Below are 27,006 nucleotides of genomic sequence, written 5' to 3'. Positions count from 1 at the left end.
ATGGAGGAGGAGGTGTGATGGTGTGGGGGTGTTTTGCTGGTGACACTGTTGGGGATTTATTCAAAATTGAAGCCACACTGAACCAGCATGGCTACCTCAGCATCCTGCAGCGACATGCCATCCCATCCGGTTTGCGTTTAGTTGGACGATCATTTATTCTTCAACAGGACAATGACCCCAAACACACCTCCAGGCTGTGTAAGGGCTATTTGACCAAGAAGGAGAGTGATGGAGTGCTGCGGCAGATGACCTGGCCTCCACAGTCACCGGACCTGAACCCAATCCAGATGGTTTGGGGTGAGCTGGACCGCAGAGTGAAGGCAAAGGGGCCAACAAGTGCTAAACACCTCTGGGAACTCCTTCAAGACTGTTGGAAAACCATTTCAGGTGACTACCTCTTGAAGCTCATGGAGAGAATGCAAAGAGTGTGCAAAGCAGTAATCAGAGCAAAGGGTGGCTATTTTGAAGAAACTAGAATATAAAACATGTTTTCAGTTATTTCACCTTTTTTTGTTAAGTACATAACTCCACATGTGTTCATTCATAGTTTTGATGCCTTCAGTGAGAATCTACAATGTAAATAGTCATGAAAATGAAGAAAACGCATTGAATGAGAAGGTGTGTCCAAACTTTTGGCCTGTACTGTATATTCTATATTCTAATGTCCACATACTGTTTGATTGCTTGCTGCTGTAACGTAGGAGTCCTGTGTCCTCTTCCGTCTCCTGTCTCCCCTCTCGACCTGTCCTTAGGCGGGTAGCCTGCGCTGTAAGCATTTGCTTGGCAGTCTCCAATGCCACTGGTATAGACAGTATGTTATACTTCCTAGGTATTCCTTTCTTCCCCACACCTTTCTGTAGCTCTGAGAGTTGACTAACCTCTCTGTGTCGACTTGATCTTGGCCTCCAGCCTCCTCCATGGAGGGTAGTGCTCTTTGTGGCTCATGGTGTTGATCTTGTTGTAACGAGTATGACTGAACCCAAATGTGGCACTCCAAAAGTCAGTGGCAGTTGGTAATGACCTTCAATTAAACACAGGCAAAGAAGGCACTGTGCAGACACAGCCACAGGCAGATAGAGACCAGAGACGCTGAGGCAGAACTCGTGGACAGGAGGGGACAGAAGGCTGGTGAGTTCATTGGGAAACAGACAATGTAGGCCAGTCAGAGGCAGGCAGGGTCAGTAACAGGAGATCAGGCAGGTAAGAAGTGTTGAGAAGTCTTGCATGTGGGTGAAGAACAATCTGGCAAGGAGAGTCTGTAAAGCAGCAGTCTTCATAGTAACAGGAGGTAATGATCCACAGGAGAGAGCAGTTGGCCTGACGAGGTGGGTGTGGCACACAGGCAGAAGCGGGAGATGTGTGGGCAGATCATAAGCTGGCAGGTAGGTGTGGTGGCAAGGCGTGGTCAATAGAAGATTTCTGAGTGAGCTGAGAGGATGGTATGTATTGCAGGTGAAAAGTGGCTACTGTGACAGTATCTCCCCGTCAAGGGACAGCTGCAGACGGCCAAAAAAAGTCAATAACAAGGTCGGGCGGGTGTTGAGGTTTTGTTTTAACAGCTATTTGATCATTATGTGTGTGGATGAATATATGCATGTGTATGTGTGTGTACATGATCTTATCAAATTGAGTTAAAAGGTAATCAAGAACACCAAAATCTAAGTGTAATTACTGTGTGTTGAGTTGTAGTATCAATATATAATCAATATATTACCACTGTGTCATCAGTACATTACTACTGCATCATCAATATGTTATCACTGTGTGAATTTAAAAGAAAAAGCCAAGCAAGATCCAAATATAATAGTAGAATGAAGCCCCCATAGTAAAAGCAAGCCAGGAGAAGGAGGGAGCAGCTCCAAGCAGAGAGAGACTAGGCGACTTGGCAGGCTAATAGACACCATAGTACATGCACGGCCTGGGAAATACACACACCCCAAGGCCAGTCCAAGCACCAGCAACATACACACCAACTGAGACCGGGATATACATGAAGGGAAGACGGGAATAGAAGATATATAAGATAAGGGAAGACGAAAACTGCTGAGGTCGACACTTTTGAGAAAAACAAACATCAGTACCCATCAGTTCTTCGTCTGGACCACCAACTCAAATGGGTTTATTTGGATTTCATCTCTGAACAAAGAATAAACCTCCTTGCACTGGACTTCTGATCAGCCTCCTGGTCGTTCTTCAGAGTGCTCTGAACTTTCTTTGGTCTTATTGGAAGCAATTTTTACTGAATATAGATCCACACCACAGACTATTTTAGACTGTTAGTCGAAAAAGGAGAGGAGGAAGGCGTGTCCGTAGGCAGAGAGAGAAGAGGAAAGGCAAGAGTCTGGAACTGAGTTTTTGAATGTTGGAACTATGACAGGGAAAGGTAGAGAGTTGGCTGACCTGATGCAGAGAAGGAAGGTGGATATACTGTGTGTTCAGGAGACCAGGTGGAAAGGTAGCAAAGCTAGAAGCTTAGGAGCAGGGTTCAAGCTGTTTTATCATGGTGTGGATGGGAAGAGAAATGGAGTAGGAGTTATCCTGATGGAGAGGTTTGTTAGGAATGTTCTGGAGGTGAAAAGAGTGTCAAATAGGGTGATGAGTCTGAAGCTAGAAATTGAAGGTGCGATGTTCAATGTTGTTAGTGGTTATGCCCCACAGGTAGGATGTGAGTTAGAAAAGAAGGAGAAATAATGGAGTGAGTTAGATGAAGTGATGCAGAATATCCCTAGAGGTGAGAGAGTAGTGACTGATGCAGGCTTCAATGGACATGTCGTGTTTATGAAGCATTATACATCTCATGCTATAACTTGTTCATATATATTTTTTCAACTTTCAACATTATGTTAAACTTAGATGTGAACTATGAATGTTTCGCTACTAATGGTGTACCCTCCGTCCACAGCTTTGTTTAACTTGTTTTATAACAGGATAAACAAATTTACAATGCATCATTTTAATTTTCCGATTTTCGTGTGTATGAGAAAAAATGGAAATCGACATGCTTTTCCCATTTTCGTCTTCAAATGGCTAATTGATATAGAAATTAAACCAAAACCAGAAACCTACTTGTTTTTCGCCTTTATTGTATCTATATTATCTGCCCCTACTGCATCTCAAAACATTGGTATCAGCTATGCATATGGCCTAGATAGATAGATAGATAGATAGATTCAAGACTATTATCTAGACCTGCTCTATGTGTAAAGTGCCCTGAGATGACTTTTGTTGTGATTTGGCACTATATAAATAAAACTGAATTAGGGCTGAACGATATATCGTTATCGTATCTACATCGAGATATGAACATGCAAGATATTAATATCCCAAAAGGAGACGATATTGGCGATATAATTTCCCCATGAGTTTCCCCAGCTCAACTTGCATGACAGTACAGCTCAGCCAATCAATTCTTGCTTGCCTTGGATCGACAGCGAAGCCAGCCAATCACAAACATCCCCTTGAGCGAGGGAGACGTGCTGCTGCTAGCAACTTGCTAGTACACACACACAGCGGAAAATTCAAAATGGAAGCGGAAGATGAGGTCGGTGCAGCTTTGGTGGCTAAAAATAAGACAACCTCCATTATTTGGAGGTATTTCGGTTTCAGGAAGGATGATGTGGAACAGAGCGTGGTGTTGTGTCGGTCGTGCTTCGCGAAAGTCGCGACGAAGCAAGGCAGCACGACGAACATGTATCACCTGAAACAACACCACCGGGTACTATATGAAGAGTGCCTTGCGATGAAAGACACGGCGGGGACATCTGGGGCCTGTGTCAAGCCCAAGCAAGGTCGGATTGCCGATGCATTTAGTAGCAAAATGCCATACGAATCGGCGTCCAGCAGGCACAAAGACATTACAAAAGCTATAACGTACCATATTGTTAAAGACATGATTCCCGTCTATTCAGTCACCAAAGATGGCTTCCAGAAAATGGTTCGGACTCTTGACAAACGCTACAAAATACCGTCTCGAACCTATTTTAATCAAGAGGCCATTCCCCAACTCTATAATGAGTGCAAGATGAATGTTGTTTCTGAGCTCCGTGAAATGGATTATTTTGCCACAACGACGGACCTGTGGTCCAGTAGAACAACTGAACTGTACATGAGTTTAACTGTCCATTTCATCACAAAGAACTTTGAGCTCAAAACCCGATGCTTGCAGACTTCCTTCTTCCCTGCGGAGCATACTGGAGACAACATAGTGCATGAGATGAGAGATGTGTTAGCGGACTGGGGTTTGCAGGAGGACCAGCAGGTTTGCGTGACCACTGACAACGCATCAAACATGATAAAGGCGCTGAAAGAGAACAGCTGGACACGGCTACAGTGCTTTGGGCACAGGTTACACCTGGCTATAGGTACGTTTTTCTATGTTTATTTTTAATAGATTTGTTTAGAACAGATTTTGAATACAATATACTACCTCAAATGGTGACAGAAAATATGCAAGTTTGGTTTTGGTCAGGGAGTGCACACACTTGAAGAAAAATGCCTTATTGTTATAGTCAATTATATCCTGGCAAAGTTGATTGATTGTATTGTTGTTGCATTGTTAGTGTTTTAATAGACCACTTGCATATTGTGTGGATAATTCATGGTATAGAATAGATGGACTCACCTGAGGAGGGAGAGAGACAGGGGAGGGTGTGTGAGTGTGAGACGGGGGGGTGAGTGTGAGTGTGAGAGAGAGAGAGAGAGAGGGAGAGGGAGAGAGAGAAAGAGGGGAGGGTGGGTGTGAGAGAGAGGGAGAGAGACAGAGGGGGGTGGGTGGGTGTGAGAGAGAGGGAGAGAGACAGAGGGGGGTGTGTGAGTGTGAGAGAGAGAGAGGGAGAGAGATAGAGAGAGAGAGAGGGGAGGGTGTGTGTGAGTGTGAGAGAAAGAGGGAGAGAGATAGAGGGGGGTGGGTGAGTGTGTGAGAGAGAGAGGAAGAGAGAGAGAGAGAGGGGAGGGTGGGTGTGAGTGTGAGAGAGACAGAGGGGGGTGGGTGAGTGTGTGTGTGTGTGAGAGAGAGAGGGGAGGGTGTGTGTGAGTGTGAGAGAGAGAGGGAGAGAGATAGAGAGAGAGAGAGAGGGGAGGGTGTGTGTGAGTGTGAGAGAGAGAGAGGGAGAGAGATAGAGAGGGGAGGGAGAGAGAGGGGAGGGTGTGTGTGAGAGAGAGAGGGAAAGAGGGGGGTGTATGTGTGAGTGTGAGAGATAACTATAACTAATTTACTGTAAATATTGTTTTCCTTTATTGTTATTATTATTTTGAATTCCAAACGCTTGCTTTGGCAATATGTACAGTGTTACCTCATGCCAATAAAGCCAATTGAATTGAATTGAATTGAATTGAATTGAATTGAATTGAGAGAGAGAGAGGGAGAGGGAGAGAGAGAGAGAGAGAGAGAGAGAGATGAAACAGTATGTGGTTATTTAGTTATGTTGTAATATATTTAGGTTTTATTTTGTACATATTTTCTCCAGAAAATGCGGTGAAAGGTGACAACCGGATCAGCCATGCAACAGGTGTCTGCAAAAAGTTAGTGTGCCACTTCTCACACAGTTGGAAGAAGAGGGTAACACTGGAGCAAGCCCAGAAGCGCCTCAACCTTCCAGTCCATGGTCTCATAACTGAGTGCCAAACTCGATGGGGGTCCAAGCTGCTCATGATTGACAGGATCCTGGAGCAGCAGAAAGCACTGGCAGAGGTCCTCTCAGATGACAGAAACACACGGCACCTAATTCTAGGGTATCAAGACCTGGATGTACTGGAATCGGTCAGCAAGGCATTGGGACCACTGCTTGAGTTCACTGACGCTCTGTCAGGGGAAGATTATGTAAGTGTCTCACACCTCAAGCCAGTACTGAGCCTTTTCAACACAACCCTCTTGACACCAAAGGAGGATGACACTGACTTGACGAAGTCCTTAAAAAAGAAAATGTTGGAGTACATGAACAGCAAGTATGAAGATAGAGACACACAAGAGCTCCTGGATGCGGCATCCTTCTTAGACCCAAGATACAAGACACAGTATATCAGTGAAAACAGTGTCCTCCCCATCATCAAAGCCAGACTGGTGTCAGAGATGATGACGATGGAACTCAAGGTAAATATAGTGATTAGAATGGATTAAATAGAAAACTGTTCATTCTATTTAATTGTATTATCTTAGATTTCAGTAAATGTTTAAGTTTACACTGAGCTGAACATTGTGGTCTTCATACAGTGACAATCATTTTTATATTATGATGTTGTATTATAATATTTCAACATAAAACTAATGACATTTCTTTCTCCTCTTGTTGTCTATTTTATTCTAGAATGCTCCTGAGTGCATCAGAGAAGAAGTTCCACCCCCACCCACCAAAAAGACAAAGAAGTCGTTGGCAAGCTTCTTTAAAAGCTCCACTGCCAGTGCCACAGCAGCAGTTGATCCCACTGCTGCCATAGATGCTGAGTTGAACAGTTATCTACTGTCTTCCACACTTGACAATGAAGAGGACCCCCTTCTGTGGTGGAAAACCCACAAAATCAACTTTCCCCGGCTCAGCAACATGGCAAGAAAATATTTGTGCGTGCCGGCCACCAGCTCTCCCTCAGAGAGACTCTTTAGTACAGGGGGCAATATTGTAAGTTGTGAGAGGTCCTGTCTGAAACCAGAAATGGTTAATAAGCTTGTGTTCCTTGCAAAGAATCTGTAGAAGTCGTGCACACAAATGTTAATGCATTCATGCATTCATACAATACGAGACACAGACACATACCTACCTCTATTTTGTAATATGAGAATGGCAAGATTGTTTACATTGTCCATATGATATGTTGGACTGTTTACACTAATGTTTTGTTTTTGTTCATTTTTTACATTTTGTAATGCAGCAGCCTTAGGCAGTTAAATATTTTAAGTAACTGCATTTTCCGCATACATTTGTTATGTTCTTTTGTGAAGACTGTAAGCAGTTGCACTATTGTTACACTTTAAACATTGTTGAAGCTTTGACAGAGCAGAGTTGCAGCATAATATATTTCATGTTTTATTTTAGTGAAAGCTAAGATAGTGATTGGTCTGATTTATGATCAATAACATATTTTATTTGTTGAAGAATACTTCTAACTTGCATTGTTAGATGTTATATGAATTTTCAAAGCAGAGCTGCACCAAAATGTTAATTGTACTTATTGGTGCCTATATTATGCCATGGATGGGTGGCGTGTAGATTCTTGACTCCTACACATGCTGCAGCAACGTTCTTGGATCCCTTTTAAAACAATGAGAAGGAGTAGAAAACATCAGTTTTATCCAGTACAAATAAGTGTTGCCTTTTTGATTCAAACACTCACTTAATAACAGCTAAATCCAATATCCACTCAGTAGCAACATTTATTAGGTGCACTTACTTAAAACTAAGACAATCTCTTACGATAGTCCTTAAATAAATCCTGCCTTCATGAAGGTTATGACGTTCAGATTTTGTTGAAGCTGTCAATTCAACTTTTTGGTCATTTTGAGGCTGTAGTTTGGGGTGCTGTTGGATTGCATTTTGTTTTACTGGGCAAACCCAAGTATGTTTTGTAATGCCGCAGCCTAAGACAGTAATCTGATTGGTGTGTTCTGATGAGTAAAATATTTTAAGTAACTGCATTTTCTGCATACATTTATGTTGTTTTGTGAAGACTGTAAGCAGTTGCACTATTTTTACACTTTAAACATTGTTCAAGCATTGACAGAGCAGCAGAGTTGCAGCATAATATATTTGATGTTTTATTTTTTATTTTAGTGAAAGCTAAAATGTGATTGGTCTGTTATGATCAATAAAATATTTTATTTGTTGAAGAATGCTTCTAACTTGCATTGTTAAATGTTAAATATGAATTTTCAAAGCAGAGCTGCACCAAAATGTTTACTTTTATTTATTGGTGCCTTTATATTATGTTATGCCTTTATAATATGTAACATATTTTATGGATTTATTGATGATGTTTGGTATTATTATGCCGTTTTTAAAAAAAAGAATGCTTCGTTTTCACGGAACCCATAGTCATATCGTATCGTATCGATATCGAGATATCCGGCATAAATATCGAGATATGAAATTTCGTCCATATCGTTCAGCCCTGAATTGAATCTAAAAAAATAGATAGATAATCAATGAAATAACGTTGCTGTGCCTCGTGCGTAAATGCGCATATACTTGGCGTATCTGGAGATTTAAATAATCAATGAAGTTACTGCTTCCCACTTTTTATTCCCCTGTACAGTGTTTCCCTGAAGAGCTACAGTGGAAGGATCATAACAAAAAATACAAAAGACTGTAACGTTAAAAGATATCTGCCTGAGGTTATTAAATACCTGCAGCGAGCACCGCACCCTACCCCCCACCCCGCAGCAGAAACAATAAGCGTGTTTCCCCATAAAGAGAGACGCTGTGCGCATTTATGCACGAGGCACAGCAGCGCCCTTTTATTATTAAGATTATTATTATTTATTATTTATCTGTCTATCTATGCAGTAGGGGCACATAATATTGATTTAACAATAAAGGCCAAACTCAAGTTAATTACTGGTTGTGGTCTCATTTCTACTCCAATTGCCCATTTGAATAAGAAAATGGAAAAAGCACATGGATTTCCATTATTTCTTTTACACGGAAAAACAAAATAATGTATTTAATATTTGTTTATCCTGTTATAAAACAAACAAGCTGAACACAGCTGTGGATGGAGGGGACACGCACCGTAACATATGCTCAGTTTGCATCAGTCATTTATTCATTTGAGCGTTGTTGTATTGCCAGCCTTTAGTAATATCATTAATTCATTTTGCTATTTGGGATTTCGTTTCAGTAGCCTATATTCCTTTTTAAAATTCAATTCTGACCTTAGTAATTAAACAATATCTTTCACCGTGTTGTCCACGTTTATATATCCTGCATGAAACAACACGTACGTTCTCATCGTATGCATTTTGTAGTTCATCTTCAGAACATTGTAGTTTCACCACAGCAGATCCACGTCAATAACATCCTTCTCAGCCAATCACAGCGCAATAAATTGTTGTTCTTTCTTTGCTTTTATGGCGTGTTGCAACCATTGCTCATTAGGTGAATACTGCCATCTACTGTACCGGAGTATGTAGACGATAAATGGACTGCCTTCCGTTTACACTATACTCCTATTGTTTCCACTATACTCTCACTCACACATGCATAAATTCTTCTCTTACACAGCCTACATATATTTCAACATACATACATTTTCCTTTTACATACATATATTACTTACAGTATTAAATGTATACATGATTGCATGTGCATGAGAGCAAAGTGTATGAATGTGTGCATAAAATATATGAATATGAGAGAAAAATGTATCAATGTGTGTGTTCAAATATATAAATATGAGAATGAAAATATATGAATGTGTGAGTCAAAATGTATAAATGTGTGAGTAAAAATATATGAATGTGTGATATGTATAAATATGAGAGTGAAAATATATGTATGTGTGAATGAAAATGTATAAATATGAGAGTGAAAATGTATGTGTGTAAGGAGAATGTATGTGTGTGAGAGGGTGAGAATGAAATATGTCTTGTATGGCCCCTCATACAGAGTTGCGGCAGCTACAGAGGGATAAAGTTGATGAGCCATACAATGAAGCTATGAGAAAGAGTAGTGGAAGCAAAAGTGAGCATCTGTGAGCAGCAGTATGGTTTCATGCCAAGAAAAAGTACTACAGATTAGGGCTGCACGATATTGCAATATATATTGCGATATTAAAAAAATACAAGAATTTTCAACAGATGCCTTGAATAGCTCTATTTGGAAAGAATTAGGTTGACTCACCATGACACCATTGTATTCATATAATATCCTTCTATTAATCCAGGCTAAGGTCAATGATCTGACATGTCATACTTGAATTCTCCCCTTACAATTATATTAAGTTGCTTTTTGCTTTTCTGAAGCAAAACAAAAGTTTACACGTTCTAAAAAAACAGAAATCACATGTCCTGCGATGTGACTATTGCACATGCGCCCATCGCGATGGTGATGTTTAAACAATATATCGTGCAGCCCTACTACAGATGCAGTATTTGCTTTGAGGATGTTGATGGAGAAATACAGAGAAGGTTAGAGGGAACTGCATTGTGTCTTTGTAGATCTAGAGAAAGCATATGACAGGATGCTGAGAGAGGAGCTGTATGAGGAAGTCTGGAGTGGCAGAGAAGTGCAGGACATGTATGAGAGCTGTCAGGAGTTTAAGGTAGAAGTGAGACTGCATCAATGATCAGCTCTGAGCCCCTTCTTGTTTGCTATGGTGATGGACAGGTTGACAGATGATGATAGACAGGAATCTCCATGGACTATGATGTTTGCAGATGACATTGATCTGTAATGAGAGCAGAGATCAGGTGGAGGAAAATCTAGAGAGGTGGGGGTATGCCCTGGAAAGGAGAGGAATGAAGGTTAGTTGTAGCAAGACAGAATACATGTGTGTGAATGAGAAGGACCTAAGTGGAACGGTGAGGTTACAGAGAGTAGAAATGAAGAAGGTGGAGGATTTTAAGTTGTCCAGAGCAACGGAGAGTGTGGAAAAGAGGTGAAGAAACGTGTGCAAGCTGGTTGGAACGGGTGGAGAAAAGTGTCAGGTTTGATGTGTGATAGAAGAGTACCAGCAAGATTAAAAGGAAAGGTGTACAAGACGATGGTGAGACCAGCGATGTTGTTTAGTTTAGAGACAGTGGCACTGAGGGAAAGACAGGAGGCAGAACTGGAGGGAGCAGAGATGAAGATGTTGAGGTTCTCTTTGGGAGTGACGAGGATGGATAGGATCAAGAATGAGTACATCAGAGGGACAGCTAATATTAGATGTTTTGGAGATAAAGTCAGAGAGGCCAGAGTGAGATGGTTTGGACATGTTCAGAGGAGGGATAGTGAATATATCGGTAGAAGGATGTTGAGGTTGGAACTGCCAGGCAAGAGGCCTAGAGGAAGACCCAAGAAGAGATTTATGGATGTAGTGAAAGAAGACATGAAGTTAGTTGGTGTGAAAGAAGAGGATGCAGAGGATAGGGTTAGATGGAGGCAGAAGATTCGCTGTGGTGACCCCTAAAGGGAACAGCCGAAAGAAGAAGTAAGACCACAGACTATCTTTTGGTTCGAAGGCAACAAATTAATCCACAACAGAGGTCTGGGGGAGGGCTAGAATTCCTGGGATACATTTCCAAGTCCATGTCAAGAGTTAGATGGGCGGCGCGGATCTGGAGGAGGGAATCTCGCTCAAATGTTGGTCTGGGAACTGAACAACAGTGGAGCAGGGGACCTCTGGCAGATGGCCCTGGGGGCTGGACAGGGGCGGAGCAGAGAACCTTGGGTAGACAGCCTGAGGGCAGGAGAGCAGAGCCACCCAGGAAGATGACCAGAATGCTGGAGCAATCTGGAGGGTGACCAGGATGCAGAGCAGATGGGCGGAACAGATCTTGGTGGTACCTGGGAGGCCGACTAGTGGGCTGAGCAGACAGGTGGAGCAGAGCTGGAGGGCGGCCAGCAGGCTGACCAGACAGGTGAAGCAGATCTGGAGGACGGGCAAGAGGCCAACCAGCTGGACAGAGCACCTCTGAGGGCTGACCAGGAAGCTGACCAGATGGGTGGAGCAGATCTAGAGGGTGGCCAGGAGGTTGACCAGACGGTTGGAACAGATCTGGAGGGTGGTCAAGGGGTTGACCAGACGGACAGAGCAGATCTGGAGGGCAGCCAGGTTGAACAGATGAGTGGAACAGATCTAGAGGGTGGCTCAGGGGTCAACCAGAGGGACAGAGCAGATCTGGAAGGCGACTAGCAGGTTGGCCAGACAAGCTAAGCAGATCTGGAGGACAGTCAGAGGGATGACCCAATGGCCAGAGCAGATCTGGAGGGTAGCCGGGAGGATGAACGGAGGGCAGAGCACTTCTGAAGGCTGATCGGGAGGCCAACCAGTTGGGTGGAGAACCTCTGAAGGCCGACATGAAGGCAGACCACCTGAGAACTGAGCACCTCTGGAGGTCGACCAGGTGGACTGAGCACCTCTGGAGGTCGATCGGAAGGCAGACCAGGTGGGTGGAGGACTTCTGGATGCCGACCAGACAGAAAATGGTTTACAGTAGATAGGACCTCATTGGCACTCGGAGATTGGACCCTTGGTGATGGGACCCCACTGCCATTCAGAGACAGGACCTCACTGGCACTCGACAGGAATTTGCCGGGACTTGGCTTAGGGACTTGAGGTCAGGGGCAGGCATCTGATGGCCTGACTGCTGGTCGGACCCACAGAACATGGAGCAGGAAGCTGACCACAGTGAGACTGAAGTGGAGACTGGCATCAGCACAGCAAGGCAGGAGTTCAGAAAAATCAGGGAACTGGTAAATTGCAGCAGCTGGGTAGGGATAAGAGCTTGAGGCTGCTGCAGCTTCCTTAAGTCCCTGTCCCTGCTGGGCTAAAATAAAAAAATAGATGTTTTTTTTAGTCACATAGCTGACCTACGCACATCACAAAATGCAGAAACAGTATTTAAAAAAAAAGAGTTATCAATGCTATCGATGCACAGAAACAGAACAAGTGGCAATAACAGTAATCAATAACACACTCTATCTTTAATATGCACAGCAAACTAAACAGTTAGACAACATACAGACAGCTTTCGTTTTAGCTTGCTTTTAACAATTCACTATTAGCCAGAGTGACACCAAGATTGAAAAGTGGTTGATGATATGCCACGCATGCTCTAGTGGCACATGCTGATCCCTCAGCAGCATAAACCATTCCCTGAAGAAGTATGCTGCTTGTGTTCCACCAGCAAACAGCAGGTGCTGTTCATGGGGTGGTTCTGTCATACCAATTACTATCATTGTCATGTGATATAATCTGTGGTATAACCTTTTTGTAGTGCCTTACCACTCCTGATCCAGTGGCATATGCTGTTTTCTAGCAACCTATCACTCTTGATCCAGTGTCTTGCACCATTTTGTAGTGACTTACCTCTCCTGATTCAGTTTCTTACGCTGAGTGAACAGTTTATGTCACTTGATCAGCAGCGATATGTTGGTACAAAACTGGATCAATGTAAACTAGGGTGACCAGACGTCCCAAAAAATTCGGGACAGTCCCGAAATCCAAGCAGTTGTCCTGAATCCCAAATCCTGCCCTATTTGTCCCAAAAATTACACTAGAGCAGAGTCTGAAGTAGTTATTGCCTGATAAAACATTAAAAACTGATCATGGTGGTTGAGTTGTCCCGCAGCTCCCGCCGGCTGCACATTGGCTGCACATTGGCTGCAGCAGTTACATGAATTATGGGCGTTGTAGTTTTTATATTGTGTACAGCAGTGGCGCGAATTGATAATCAAATAATTTTCATTCGTTCGTTGTTGACAACATGGAGTCTGGTGACACAGGACCTGATGAAAAGGCAGCTAAAAAGTGCAAACGTCTCTGCAGGTACCGGGAGAGTGGTGAGGGAAATACCCCCGGCTTACTGCCGCCTTACGAGATACAAACAAAGTGTTTTGCAAAGTTTGTCAGAAGAATTTGGCATTTCGCATGGAGGGGAGTTGGATGTCAGGCTACATACTAGCAGCAAACAACATATCAGTAACAGCACAACTGTACAGAGCAACACGTTGGTCTCATCCTTCTTTAAACGGGAGGTTGACTCCATGTACAATAAAATAGCTGCTGCTGAACTGACCTCCGTGTTTCACTGTGTGACCCACCAGCAGTCATACAGATCGCTTGACTATGCTATGAAGTTAACACCAAAACTGTACACTGATTCCACTATAGCTAAACACATCAGCTGTGGCCACACAAAATCAGAAACACTTCTCACAAATATCCTGGCACCCCTCGCATCTGACTTCACCCAGAGCCTTGAGTCAGAAGACATGTACTTTTCCATTGCAACTGATGCCTCTAATAAAGGCAATGTGAAAACATTCTCCCTCTGTGTAAGATTCTGGACCCCCGAGCAAGGCACCCAAAACAGGGTTCTGGATTTCTTTGAACAGGCAGCTGAGGACTCAGATGCTGTCACACACATCTTACTGCTGAAGTTAAAGGAACACAAACTCAGCATCCATAACGTCTCGGCCTTCTCGGCTGACAATGCAGCTGTGAATTATGGCAGAAAACACTCTGTTTACCAAAATCTGAAACAACACAACGGCAAGATCCTGCCTGCAAACTGCCCAGCTCACATAATCCACAATGCAGTAAAACGTGCCAGCAATACACTGAAAACAGATGTGGAGACTATAGTGATTAAAACATTCAGTCACTTCAGCTGTTCTGCCAAGAGAGTGGCCAACCTCAAAGAAATGTGTGAATTTGTTGCGCCACGTCCTGACACATTAATTGAGCTTGCTCCCTGCAATTAACAGACTTGTCAACACCTGGCCAGCTGTGCGCAGCTACTTCTTGTCGCTGGGACACGAGGAGTGTCCCCATGTCATCTGGGATGCGCTCGGTAACGAGCATGGTGAAGGAGAAGACTGCAGCGAGCTGGAGGCCACTCTCTTCTTCTTGCAAAACACTCTGAAGATTTTTTTCTGATGCTGTGCTGAGCCTTGAGAGTGACAGCTTCACCTCAGTTGAAGTGTATGCGCTGATGAACGGCCCCCAAACCAAACTCCAGCAGCGCAAAAAAGATGTTTTTTTTGGAGCAAAAGTTGACCGTGTCTTCGCCTCCTCTGCTGCTTTTAGTGTCAACAGGCTCCAGAGAGACTTCATCAGCTTCTATGATACTGCGGAGCAATCCAATGTTTCAACCTCAAGAAAAAACAAGAAATCAGCTACCGGGAAGTGACCGCAGCTGTATCCGCCCTTCAGATGGAAGAGGATCTCGACATGGATGAGCTCTACAATGAGAGCTGTGTCCTGAAAGACGTCTCGCATCACCTGGAGACACAGTCACCCTGTAGGTGAGCTTTTGGCCCAAGCGCGAAAGAGCAGGTCTGCGTTCCCCCAGTATGCCAAACTGCTGTCCTTGGTCCTGAGCATCCCCGTGAGCAACGCTTACTCGTAGCCGGTGTTTTCCATCATGAAAGGTGCCTGGACTGCAGTGAGAAACCGATGCTCATTTAACCTGGTCCGCTGTGAAATCAAAGTGAAGATGAATTTACAGATGAGCTGTCCAGACTTCCACAAATTAATCCTGGGAAAGACAAGAGTGCTGGCAGCAGTGAAATCCTCTGCCAAATATGCCAGCGACAGGCCTCCACAATCCAGTCTTCCTAGGAGGTAGCTGAAGTGAATATACACTTTTGTTACTGTTATCCTCAGAGTTGGGTAAGGGTTACTTTAAAAGTAATCAAAGTACTTTACTGCGTTACTTTTTTTTTAAAGTAACCAGTTACTTTACTGCGTTACTCCCTGAGTAAAGTAACTCAAGTACTAAAGTACTTCCAACGTCACTCCCTGAGAAAAGTAACTCAAGCACTTTTAAAGTACTTTTGAGTATTTTACATTTCCTATTGGGCAATGGATCACAGGGCGCTAAGCCTACATTTCTTTGTCTCCAAAATTAAAGTTATGGACCATTTGCCCTTCACTGAGATCCAATTTCCCATCACAGCCATCACTTTGACCAGTAGAAACACAGAACAATCTGCTGCCATAGACAATTGTATGACAACAACACCCCAACCTTTTTAATATTTCCTCTAGGGATGTTACCACATGGTAAAAGGGGGAAATGATGGTGTGAAACAGCAGAGGAACTTTATCAACCTGGTGAATACTGTCATTAGCATCAAGCTAGCAAACGATATTACATCCCGGTTGGACATAAAGTAATAACATTAACAAATATTGGTGAGGCTTTTACTCACAACTGCAGAGGCTACCAGCTTCATTTGAAACAGACTACATTATAGACGGTCCATTATTTATTAATCTCTCTGTGTTTTTTATATTTTTACTTTTTATCCGCTCCCGTTGTCTTTATAAAGTTAACACATTTCGCCGTCATTTCAAACTCAACACTTAATTATTAAAATCCCCTTATAACCTCGGATGAGAGAATCCCTCCATTTTCTAAATAGGCTTTTATTGTGAAACATTTAGGAACTTGTTGTGGAGGATACAGTGGCTTGAATGTTTGCGTACGGTGCTTCAAATGGAGCTCCTGCCGTCTGCTGGCGTTTTTTGGTGACTACAACAACATTTCGGCTGGCACATGAACAGACACAGTGACTCAAATAATAGTAAAAGTAATAAAAATAGGACAAGAATAACCCAATGACATCACACACATCGTGAAAGACGACCGGGGATAATTGGTGAGTACCATCATGTAGTGTGTCACGTCTGTCGGCCAAGTCATGGCACGATTTTATGACTCCACAAGTGTGTAATGTGACATAGTGACTTACAGAATGGACAGAAAAGTCGTGTAGTGTGTACCAGGCATAATGCAAGTCCTGAGTCTGACCTGTCTGTCAGCGAGTTCTCCTCCACCTTTTTTAAGACTCCACTGTAGACAACAGCAGCATTTCTTCTCCACGTAGCAAGCCACAAGCTTCATGACTTCTTTCAGACTGATAGGTTTAACGTTATCACCGTTATTAGAACCAAAAGACAGTCGTTGCTGTTTCGGAGCTGAAGGAACAGCGTTCTGAAAGTAACAAAAGTAACTGATGGCTTGTTTGAAAATTTACTCAAGTATTTGATTACTCAAACAGCAAACTAACGCGTTAGGTTACTCATTGCTGCAAAAAGTAATAAAAGTACTCTGACACGTTACTTTGTAACTGCATCTAACTACACCCCTTTTGTCCCATTTTGTGTTTTATAGAAAAGATGAAGAGAGCGCAGGTTTCAGCCCAGAGGACAGGGAAAGCGCAGGCAGCCATGAGAAGCAGCCACGTGATTTGCACGTTGCAGTGCAGCCTCTTGTTCTTACTGTTCAAAACTGTTCAAAACTGTTCTACCAACTTGCTCTACAAACTGATACGCCATGAAATTGGCTGACAGCATGAAGTGCTGAGCTACCTCGCGCACCAAACTTTCCCGTTTATGCCATACAACTCTGTCTGATCGGTGTTTAAATCAGCAACTCTCAAACTGGATTTACTTGTCGATGAACCCATTGAGGATCTAGAAGCCTTTATCGACGAGTTATTCTACGGTATGTCCAACACGAAACCCAATCCCAAACGCACCAGGTCGGAGATGGGTTCAAGCAATATTGAGGATACAACTCTTCAGGACATTCAAAAGTCCTTAACATCCATTAAGGATCAATTGCAGAAGCCTTTCTCTTCTTTCCCTGTTCATCAGACTCCTTCCTTCTCTCTTGATCAAGGTGGACACAGTACTTGGACCTGGCTGATGCCACAGAAGTCAAGAGCTCTTTCGTGAGGGGAATTTTGGTCACCCCGCCGTGTTGAGTGACATAATCACACACAAGCCTGTGCGTAACAACAGTGTCCCCCTGCATGTTACACGTTTCAGCTTTCTTGTTTACAGAAAAACCTCTCTCCACAGTGGCCTGTCCATGGGACAGAATGAGCAGTTTCTGGCAAAAAGTCCAAAGTTCTGGATAGGGCCTTCTCAGGAAACCACACAAGAAGGTGTCTAGCCTCTCTTGCATGGGTTGGAAGGAGGGGAACTCCTCACTTCTGCTCTCAAGGGACAGGAAGGCCTCAAATTGTTGGAGAATGATATCACCTATAACAAATCAGATACAAGAAAAAGGGACAAGAAAAAGGGAGTAGATAAATCATTACATTATATCAACAACCTGTAATGGTTATAATGGTGAAGAAAGTCACTGTTCTAAATTTGGTTATTATGGTGTACAATGTCAAAGCCTATTCCAATACAGCACGTGAGCAAATGCACACAGAACAGGTGCAGGACCATGTGGAGAGAACATGACAAAAATAAGAGATCCAGTAGAGAGAAGAAAAAAATCGCACAGCAAATTATAGGTCAACTGAAAATAGAGAAACTTGCAGAAATAGTACTACAATTGATTATGTAAATTTATGTCTATGATTGGCCTGTTACTAATAAATTACTTGTCAATTTAAAAGTGTAGCAAAAAAGTCTGGCTGTAACACACAGACTGTTTACTGTTCACTATGCTAGTGCCGACCTCTTACTTTTGTTCAAAACCAGAGCTATTCCTACCAGCAGAAACACCTCCTGTCAGCTGTTTGTCTTGCAGAAATGACTGAACAAGACATTTCATCTGCCTCTTGCACCTGTCTGGGTCTCTGAAAATGGCAGAGGGGTCCAGACACGCCATGTGCCTAACTGTTGGATATTTCAGGGGGCTCTTCTCCTGCACTTTACTGACGATGTTTGACAGTCCCTGCATGCAGTCCATTCTAAAATGAAGGACTCTGAACTGTTGCTGCTCTGAAAAGGGGAATAAGCTGTAAATAGTATTTATAATAAAATGATATATGCTACTTGCATCCTGACTACAATTTATAAAATTAACTTTCTAAATGATCACACTACCTTGAGGGCTGACTCAGCAACCAAGCCGATGTCGATGTGCTTTGGCTGGTGCCAGTTTTTCTTATCAGCTACATCTAGTTTGGTTAGCTGCAGTGTGCTGATGTCTTGCAGGACCTCTCGCTTGATAAAGCGCCTGAGTAGACCTAGTCAAAAGAGAATCTCAAAAGTAGTCCTCTGTATCCACATTTACCATAATGCATCATTATCAAAATTCTAATGCATGAACAAAAATTGACAAATGTATCTGTATCTATTCTTCAATAACACAGTGAACACATCAATTAGCTAGGTCTTATCTGTAGTGACAAGAATGTTGTGATGATCATGTGGTGTGCTTTCCATATAAATCATTACCTTGATCAGTTCAGCCAAGTCTTTGCTGAAGAAAGGCATCACTGGCTCGTCTGTTTGATACTTCTTCAAAAAGGGATTGAATGTCCTGGCAACAGTCATGTAGAATTCTAACTTGGCCAAGATGAGTGGATCTTTCAGGGCTGCTTCGATAGTGTCAAAGGATGCTGTGCCAGGGTTCGGGAGTTTCTTTCTTCTCACTGCATCCATATACTCCTGAAGTGATGGCCAGACTTCAATAGCCCTCTCTACCACAGGCAAGTTCTCTATCCACTGATGACCACAAAACGGTAAGGGGAAGATGGTGGATTTTGTGACAGCGCTGTAATCTTCCCTCCTTGCTGGTACGTTGTGGAACAGTGTGTGCATGGCTCTCAAAAGTTTGTCCAGCTGCCACATGGTGAATCCACTTTTAAAAGCATTATGCAATGTGTGCAGTCCACAGCTGCCCACGGAAACAAGCTGAGCACCTCCATTCAGTTCTGCATACTCTTGTTGGAAAAGTTCCAAAAATTTGAAATTCACATTGGGCCCATCCATGGAGATGGACACTACACACACCTGAGGTTAAGTTGGTCCACGCACTCCTGAGATGAAAATAAATAAATACATTAAATCCAACCATTGCAATTTTATAGTTCAAGTTATTGTCTGAGTCTTATTCTGTTACTTCTGGTATTATAATCTAGTATGTGCTGATGGTAAGAAAAAAAATCATGAAAAAAATATAATAATAAAAATTATGCAATGCTATGTTACTTAGTACTTCTGGTATTATAATCTAGTATGTGCTGATGATAAGAAAAAAAATCATGACAAAAAAATAAATAAATAAATAAAAATTATCAATCAATCAATCAATCAATTTTATTTATAAAGCCCAATATCACAAATCACAATTTGCCTCACAGGGCTTTACAGCATACGACATCCCTCTGTCCTTAAGACCCTCACAGCGGATAAGGAAAAACTCCCCAAAAAAACCCCTTTAACGGGGGAAAAAAAACGGTAGAAACCTCAGGAAGAGCAACTGAGGAGGGATCCCTCTTCCAGGACGGACAGACGTGCAATAGATGTCGTACAGAACAGATCAACATGATAAATTAACAGTAATCCATATGACACAGAGAGAGAGAGAGAGAGAGAGAGAGAGAGAGAGAGAGAGAGAGAGGCAGGTAATGACAGTATCTTACAACAACATTAATGGAAGTAATAATATTATAGTTATAGTTCTGGTTACTGCGGTACAATATGTTGAAAGTATGTATTAATACCTGGCAGTATACATGTGTGACAATAATCATATGTGTATAATAACAGAAGAAGTATGACTAATGACTAATGATGGCAGCAGCAGCAGGAGGCATCTGGCGGGACCACGGCAGCAGCACAACCACACACGTCACGCTGTCCAGGCACCGCTGTGATATGAGTTAATCTGAGAGACAGTGGAGCACAAAGGCTCCGAAGAAGCCGAGTTAGTGACATCCAGAATGGCCGGGTTAGCTAGATGCAGTAATAGGATACGAGAGAGAGAGAGAGAGAGATACGGGGCCCGGTGTATTATATATGTGTCATCCGGCAGAATAGGCCTAAGTCAGACTCACTAAGGGCTTGTACAGGACAAGCCGGAGCCAGCCCTAACTATAAGCTTTATCAAAGAGGAAAGTCTTAAGTCTAGTCTTAAATGTGGACGGTGTCTGCCTCCCGGACCGTAACAGGAAGATGATTCCACAGGAGAGGAGCCTGATAGCTAAAGGCTCTGGCTCCTGATCTACTTTTGGAGACTTTAGGGACCACGAGTAACCCTGCGTTCTCAGAGCGCAGTGTTCTGGTGGGATAATATGGCACTATGAGCTCTCTAAGATATGATGGAGCTTGACCATTTAGAGCTTTATAAGTTAACAGTAGGATTTTAAATTCAATTCTGGATTTTACAGGAGCCAGTGCAGAGAAGCTAAAACAGGAGAGATATGATCGCGTTTCTTAGTTCCTGTTAGTACACGTGCTGCTGCATTCTGAATTAGCTGGAGAGTTTTTAAGGACTTACTAGAGCTACCTGATAATAGAGAGTTACAATAATCCAGCCTTGAGGTAACAAAAGCGTGGACCAATTTTTCTGCATCTTTTCGGGTCAGGATAGGCCTAATTTTCGCAATATTACGCAGATGAAAAAATGCAGTCCGTGAGGTTTGCTTTAAATGAGAATTAAAAGACAAATCTTGATCAAATGTTACTCCGAGGTTTCTTACGGTAGTGGCAGGGGCCAGAGCAATGCCATCTAGAGAAACTATGTCATCAGATAAAGAGTCTCTGAGTTGTTTGGGGCCAAGAACAATAACTTCAGTTTTGTCTGAATTTAACATCAGGAAATTGGTGCTCATCCAAGTTTTTATGTCTTTAAGGCAATTATGGAGTTTAGTTAATTGATTGCTTTCTTCTGGCTTCATTGATAAATACAACTGAGTATCATCCGCATAACAATGGAAATTTATAGAGTGATTTCTAATGATGTTACCTAACGGAAGCATATATAGAGTAAACAGGATTGGTCCGAGCACAGAACCTTGCGGAACTCCAAAACAAACTTTAGTACGTAAGGATGGTTCATTGCGACGTCAACAAATTGAAAACGATCAGATAAATAAGATTTAAACCAGCTTAGTGCTGAACCTTTTAAGCCAATTAAGTGATCCAGTCTCTGCAGCAGAATTTGATGGTCAATTGTGTCAAACGCCGCACTAAGATCTAATAAAACAAGTACAGAGACGAGTCCTTTGTCTGAAGCAATCAGAAGGTCATTTGTAATTTTAACTAGAGCTGTCTCAGTGCTATGATGCACTCTAAATCCTGACTGAAATTCCTCAAATAAATTATTATCCTGGAGAAAATCACACAGCTGGTCTGCGACTACTTTCTCAAGGATCTTTGATAGTAGGCTATAGTTGGCTAACACCTCTGGATCCAGGGTGGGCTTTTTTAGTAGAGGTTTAATTACAGCTACCTTAAAAGACTGTGGTACATAGCCTGTTAATAAGGATATATTGATCATATCTAATATATGAGTGTTAACTATAGGTAAGACCTCCTTAAGTAGCCTAGTTGGGATGGGGTCTAAGAGACACGTTGATGATTTGGATGAAGAAATCACTGCAGTCAATTCTTGAAGAGAAATTGGGGAGAAGCAATCTAAATATATATTAGATTTTACAGCTGTGTTTGAGGTTAGATAGGTACTATCTGAGGGCAGGAGGTCATGAATTTTGCCTCTAATAGTTAGAATTTTGTCATTAAAAAAGCTCATAAAATCATTACTGCTAAGGGCTAAGGGAATACAAGGCTCAATAGAGCTCTGACTCTCAGTCAGCCTGGCTACAGTGCTGAAAAGAAACCTGGGGTTGTTCTTATTGTCTTCTATTAGAGCTGAGTAATAGTTTGCTCTGGCATTGCGGAGGCCCCTCTTATAAGTTTTGAGACTGTCTGTCCAGATTAAACGAGATTCTTCCAGTTTGGTTAATCGCCAATTCCTTTCAAATTATGCAATGCTATGTTACTTACCTTGACATGTTTCAGTAAGTTCTGAGCTGTCGCATGCCCCATAAACTGGGACCCCAGGTACCTTGACTGGACCCGCTCGCCTTCCCAAAAACGCACGTGCAAGTCCAACTGCTTGGTCTTGTTTGTTTGATTCAGGCTTTCGTCGAACATCAGCGCGAACGGGCCCTTAACTTTGGAGATGAGGTCTCTCTTGATGTAATCGGCTAATCCAAATCGCGCTACGTACGCCGTCTTGTCTTTTCCACACTTACAAGTTTTCGCAATCTCGGAATCCGGGAACATAGTCTGGAACAGCTCATCAATGTTCTCATTACCAGTATATGACTGGTGCTTAGTTACCGTATGAAAAGTCCATAGCACCTCCGCTTTTAGTGTGGGTGTAGACCCAAACACTGTCCGGAGGTCGACTGGAGTTGCAGCAGACTGGGTCGCGCTGGTCCTCGATGCTCCAGCTCCTGATGTGGAACAATACTGGCTGATTGACAGCGTTTGCTGCTGGAATTTTATGACCGCTTTATGTTTTTTTGATTTGCAATGGGATTGCAGTGCCTTGATGCCCAATGTTCCAAGTTTTAAAGTTTTCTTGCAGAAAGTGTAGTGTGCTTCATATATTTTTCCATCCACCGGCTTCAACCATGTATTAAATTGTTCGTTCTGAAGCCACAAATCGTTGAACTTGCACTTACCCATCTATGCAAGTAATTCGGCTTTGCTGTGGGCTTTTGTTAGTAAGTTTTCTCTGCTGCTATGCTAAGCTGTCTGTCACAACACACCGCTGCGCGCGCACAGCACTTTAGCTGGTGGTGTTCGATAAATTCTGACCGGGCAGCACAGGTACCCTACTTCAGTTCCGCTTTATAGTTACGTTATAGCGTCATCAAAAATCGAAACATTTAAAAGCGAGACTGAAGTTTATGCATGTTTTAAATAAAAGTAACGTCAATAGATTTTTAAGACCTTTCAAAATCGTATTTAAGACCTTTTATGAGATTTTATGAGAATTTTAGACATTTTAAGGCCTTAAATTCAAATTTGCTGCTACAGTGGTCAGTTGGTGTCTGCTCCAAGAATTGGCATGCAATGATTGACTGATCTGGATGGGCCCGTGCGATAGGGCAACATCAAGCTGGTGTTCCGCAAAACCAAGTTGCGGCATTATTTGGAGTGAGCCCTAGTACCATCTACAAACTGAAGGCCCAGTTCCATTTAATGGGGGATGTCAGAGACAGGGAGCGAAGTGGGCGTCCCAAGAAGGCGGCACCCCAAGAAGACCTTTTCCTCATCCTGTAAGCACTTATGAACTGTAGGCAGTCTTCTACAGATTTGCAGTCAAGGTTGACAGGACGATATGGCAAATGGCTCTCTGCCCAGACCAGGAACAGACTGCATGCAGCCAATCTCCAGTCTCATAGAGCTGCCAGGAGGCCTGCCATGACTGCCCTTCACCATCAGGCCTGTTTGCGCTGGTCTCTGCAAAACGTGCACTGGAACCTGAACATGTGGAGGAACGTTATGTTCAGCAATGAGTCCAGATTCTGCCTACGGCAGTTGGATCGTAGGGTCAAAGTGTGGAGAAGACACGGAGAACGCTTTGCTGATTGCCGCCACCAAAAGATGTTATTCTATCAGTGCAGCAGTGTGATGGTGTGGGGCAGCATCTGCCTCACTGGAAAAACAAAGCTCGTCATCACTGGAGGCAATCTCAATGCAGACAGATATCGAGATGAAATTCTGCAACCAGTGGCAATCCCATATCTCCACAGTCTGGGGCCTAACGCTATCCTCCAAAATGACAATGCTCGCCCCACAGAGAGGGGTTTATCAGAGACTGCTGCCAGAATTTGGGAGTAGAGAGGATGGAATGGCATGCCAGCATTCCTGACCTCAACCCTTTTGAACACTTGTGGGATCAGCTTGCACATGCTGTTCGTGGCAGAGTGACCAACACAACCACATTGGCTGACTTGTGACAAATGCTGGTTGAAGAATGGGATGCCATCCCACAGCAGGCTGTTGTGGCTGTGTATGGCACTTCCACAGGCTACTGAGGCTCCTGTTTGTTAAATGAATAAATCAGACTTCAATCATCCAATCCACCAAACAACACCAAACAAGACTCAACGGCAACAAAAAGCTGTTTGGCATTGGCAGAGAAGATTTGAAATTTTTCATGGGTGCAACCCACATACTCAGCTCTGCTGCTCATCCCACAAAGATATGTTCCCTTACAAATGTGTCACCATTTAAAAGGGAAATAAACAGGCTCTCCAACGTTATAAGATTTTTTGCCAAGAAGCATTGTTACAACAAAGAAATTCTCTACCAAACACAAGTTCCTTACTTTTTGTGCTTAGTTCAGATATGCAACCTAGGCTAATTGTTGTCCCTTTACAAAGGGTGGTTATGTGGTGCACTCCTGTATATGAGTACATGTATACAATAACTAAAAAAAGCCTTTGCCGCAGGAAAATGTGTGAATGCTGAAGGCTGAAATAAATGTAAAAGCATTATTGAAAATGCAGAACTATAAAATGAATTGCCTGAAAGATCAAACAATCTGGCAGAAATGGAGCCTAAACTGCATTACCTAAAGAAGCTATGAGCTGAAATACATTTCTAGAAAAGCTAGAAACTAAACTGTATTACTGTCAGAGGAGAGTGTTGAAATTAAGAACGTAAAAAGTACAAAAAACGCAAGCATAAAGTCCTTTGAGAAGGTAACTGACATTTGAATGGTCTCTGTTGCTGAAGTAGTATAGTTATAATCTCTCACCTGTGAAGACCCTGCATGATCATCCTTGCTGGCCTCTGGTCCACTTTCTCCTCCCTGACCCTGCTCTTTCTATTGTAGCAATAAAGATTAAAAAGCTAGCAAATGATTTAATATAGGTAACAATAACATCAGTATTCTTGTTAACTAGCTTAACTTGATATATTTACATCTATTAATTAGTCATCATTTAGCTAACATTATCTACATGCAACAGCATTACTCAACTTACGTGGTTTGTTTGGAAGAAACTGTGCAAGGTTTCTTGCTGGCTGGTTTGCTGACCATAGTTAACACACAGGAGCACTGCCCAGCAGCACACGTCTCGTCTGAGTGATTGTTTCAGATCACAACACAACAGCGTAGTCGGCTGACTGTGAGACTAGAGCTGTCCAATCAAAGTGCAAATATGGATTGCGCACCAATCAGAAAGTAGTTTTCCATAGAAACATTTGGCTGCACTCCATTTCATTCAACCAGTACGCCGGTCAGGTGGAATCTTCCCCCTTTCCTCTCTGAAGTCTGGCTGCAACTTCAACTTCGCCCACCCGGCACGCTGGCTGTTTGAAATTAATTTAAAATACTCAGCTGCCAGCCTTTTTTGCAGCGTTTATCGCTGGCGTGAGAATTGGTTGGGCAGAGTGAGACTGAGATGGAAGGTGAATGCGTGTCACACGCCAGATGCATGAGAGTTGGCAACCCTGCGCTAGCCTACATTGTTAACACCACAGACTACCCCAAAGACACACACACACACACACACACACAGAAGCTAACACAACAACACAAGTACACAACTCTATCTGCCGGCATGGTGTAATTAAGATAGATATAATGCGATGTGTCTTGGCTGTGTGGCAAAGTTGTGTGCCCCATACTTATGGGTTAACCCCATGACATTTCCCCCTCCCTCTGGAGACAACACACGTTCTGGAGAGGTAGTTAGCCGTGCAATGTCCCTCCCTTTCCTGTAGAGGACATCAAAGTCAAAGGGCTGCATGGTGAGGAACCATCTTGTTATTCTGGAGTTGGTGTCCCTCATCTTCTGCAGCCATGACAACGCCCGGTGGTCTGTTTACAAGATGAATTTTCTTCCCAGCAGGTAGTAGCAAAGAGAGTCCAAGGCTCACTTGATGGCAAGGCATTCCTTCTCCACAACTGAATACCTGACTTCATGCTTGTTGGGCTTCCTGCTGATGTACAACATAGGCTGGAGACTACCTGGAACCTCCTGCAATAGGGCAGCTCCAATATCCAGCTCAGATGCATCTGTCTACAGAATGAATGGCTGTTGGAAGTCAGGGCTCTTCAGTACTGGCTCCTTGCACAGCACACTCTTCAGGGCCTGAAAAGACTCCTCACACTCCCCTGTCCACTGAACCTTGTTGGGCTGGTTCTCTCTTGTCAGGCTGATAAGAGAGACTGAGAGGGTAGAGAAACCTGGGACAAAATGCCGATACCAATCCACCAGGCCCAAAAATGACTAGACCTGTGACTTGATCCTTGGTCTTTCAGCCAACATGATGGCATCCACTTTGCCAACTTGGTGATGGATCACTCCCTTACCCAGCACATATCCAAGGTATTTGGACTCCTGCTTGGCCAGCTCACACTCATCTGGGGGATGGTGAGGCCTGCTTCCTTAATTCTCCTCAGCACTTCCATCAGATGGGACAGATGATCCTCCCAGCTGGAGCTGTAAACCACCACATCGTCCAAGTAGGCCACGGCATAGGATTCTGTGCCCCTCAGCAGCCTGTCCATCATCTTCTGAAAAGTTGCTGGGGCCCCATGCAGGCCAAACAGGAGCGCCATGAACTGAAAGTGGCCAAAAGGGC

General features: G+C 43.1%; 2 protein-coding genes across 2 annotated transcripts in view; both read left to right on the top strand.

The window, feature by feature from the left end:
- dhrs7cb (dehydrogenase/reductase (SDR family) member 7Cb) overlaps positions 1-27,006 on the top strand; it is a 101,539-nt gene that overhangs the window by 14,988 nt on the left and 59,545 nt on the right. The gene's annotated exons all lie outside the window — the stretch shown is intronic.
- Positions 636-12,501, top strand: LOC125880996 (E3 SUMO-protein ligase ZBED1-like). The gene is made up of 3 exons (XM_049563893.1): positions 636-4,361; positions 5,466-6,088; positions 6,303-12,501. Exons 1-3 carry the CDS (start codon positions 3,359-3,361, stop codon positions 6,681-6,683), a joined length of 2,007 nt encoding a protein of 668 aa, XP_049419850.1. The 5' UTR covers positions 636-3,358; the 3' UTR covers positions 6,684-12,501.

This window comes from Epinephelus fuscoguttatus, linkage group LG20 (genome assembly GCF_011397635.1).
Source record: "Epinephelus fuscoguttatus linkage group LG20, E.fuscoguttatus.final_Chr_v1".
In the NCBI taxonomy this organism is placed as follows: Eukaryota; Metazoa; Chordata; class Actinopteri; order Perciformes; family Serranidae; genus Epinephelus; species Epinephelus fuscoguttatus.
The sequence above is the reverse complement of the archived record's forward strand: the minus strand, read 5'-3'. Positions and strand labels throughout refer to the sequence as shown.

Bases quoted from the DNA above. Each gene is read 5' to 3' on its own strand.
- LOC125880996 (XM_049563893.1), top strand. From the start codon at position 3,359: ATGAGTTTCCCCAGCTCAACTTGCATGACAGTACAGCTCAGCCAATCA. The intron at 4,362-5,465 runs GTACGTTTTTCT...TATTTTCTCCAG, and splicing joins CAGGTTACACCTGGCTATAG to AAAATGCGGTGAAAGGTGAC. The intron at 6,089-6,302 runs GTAAATATAGTG...ATTTTATTCTAG, and splicing joins TGATGACGATGGAACTCAAG to AATGCTCCTGAGTGCATCAG.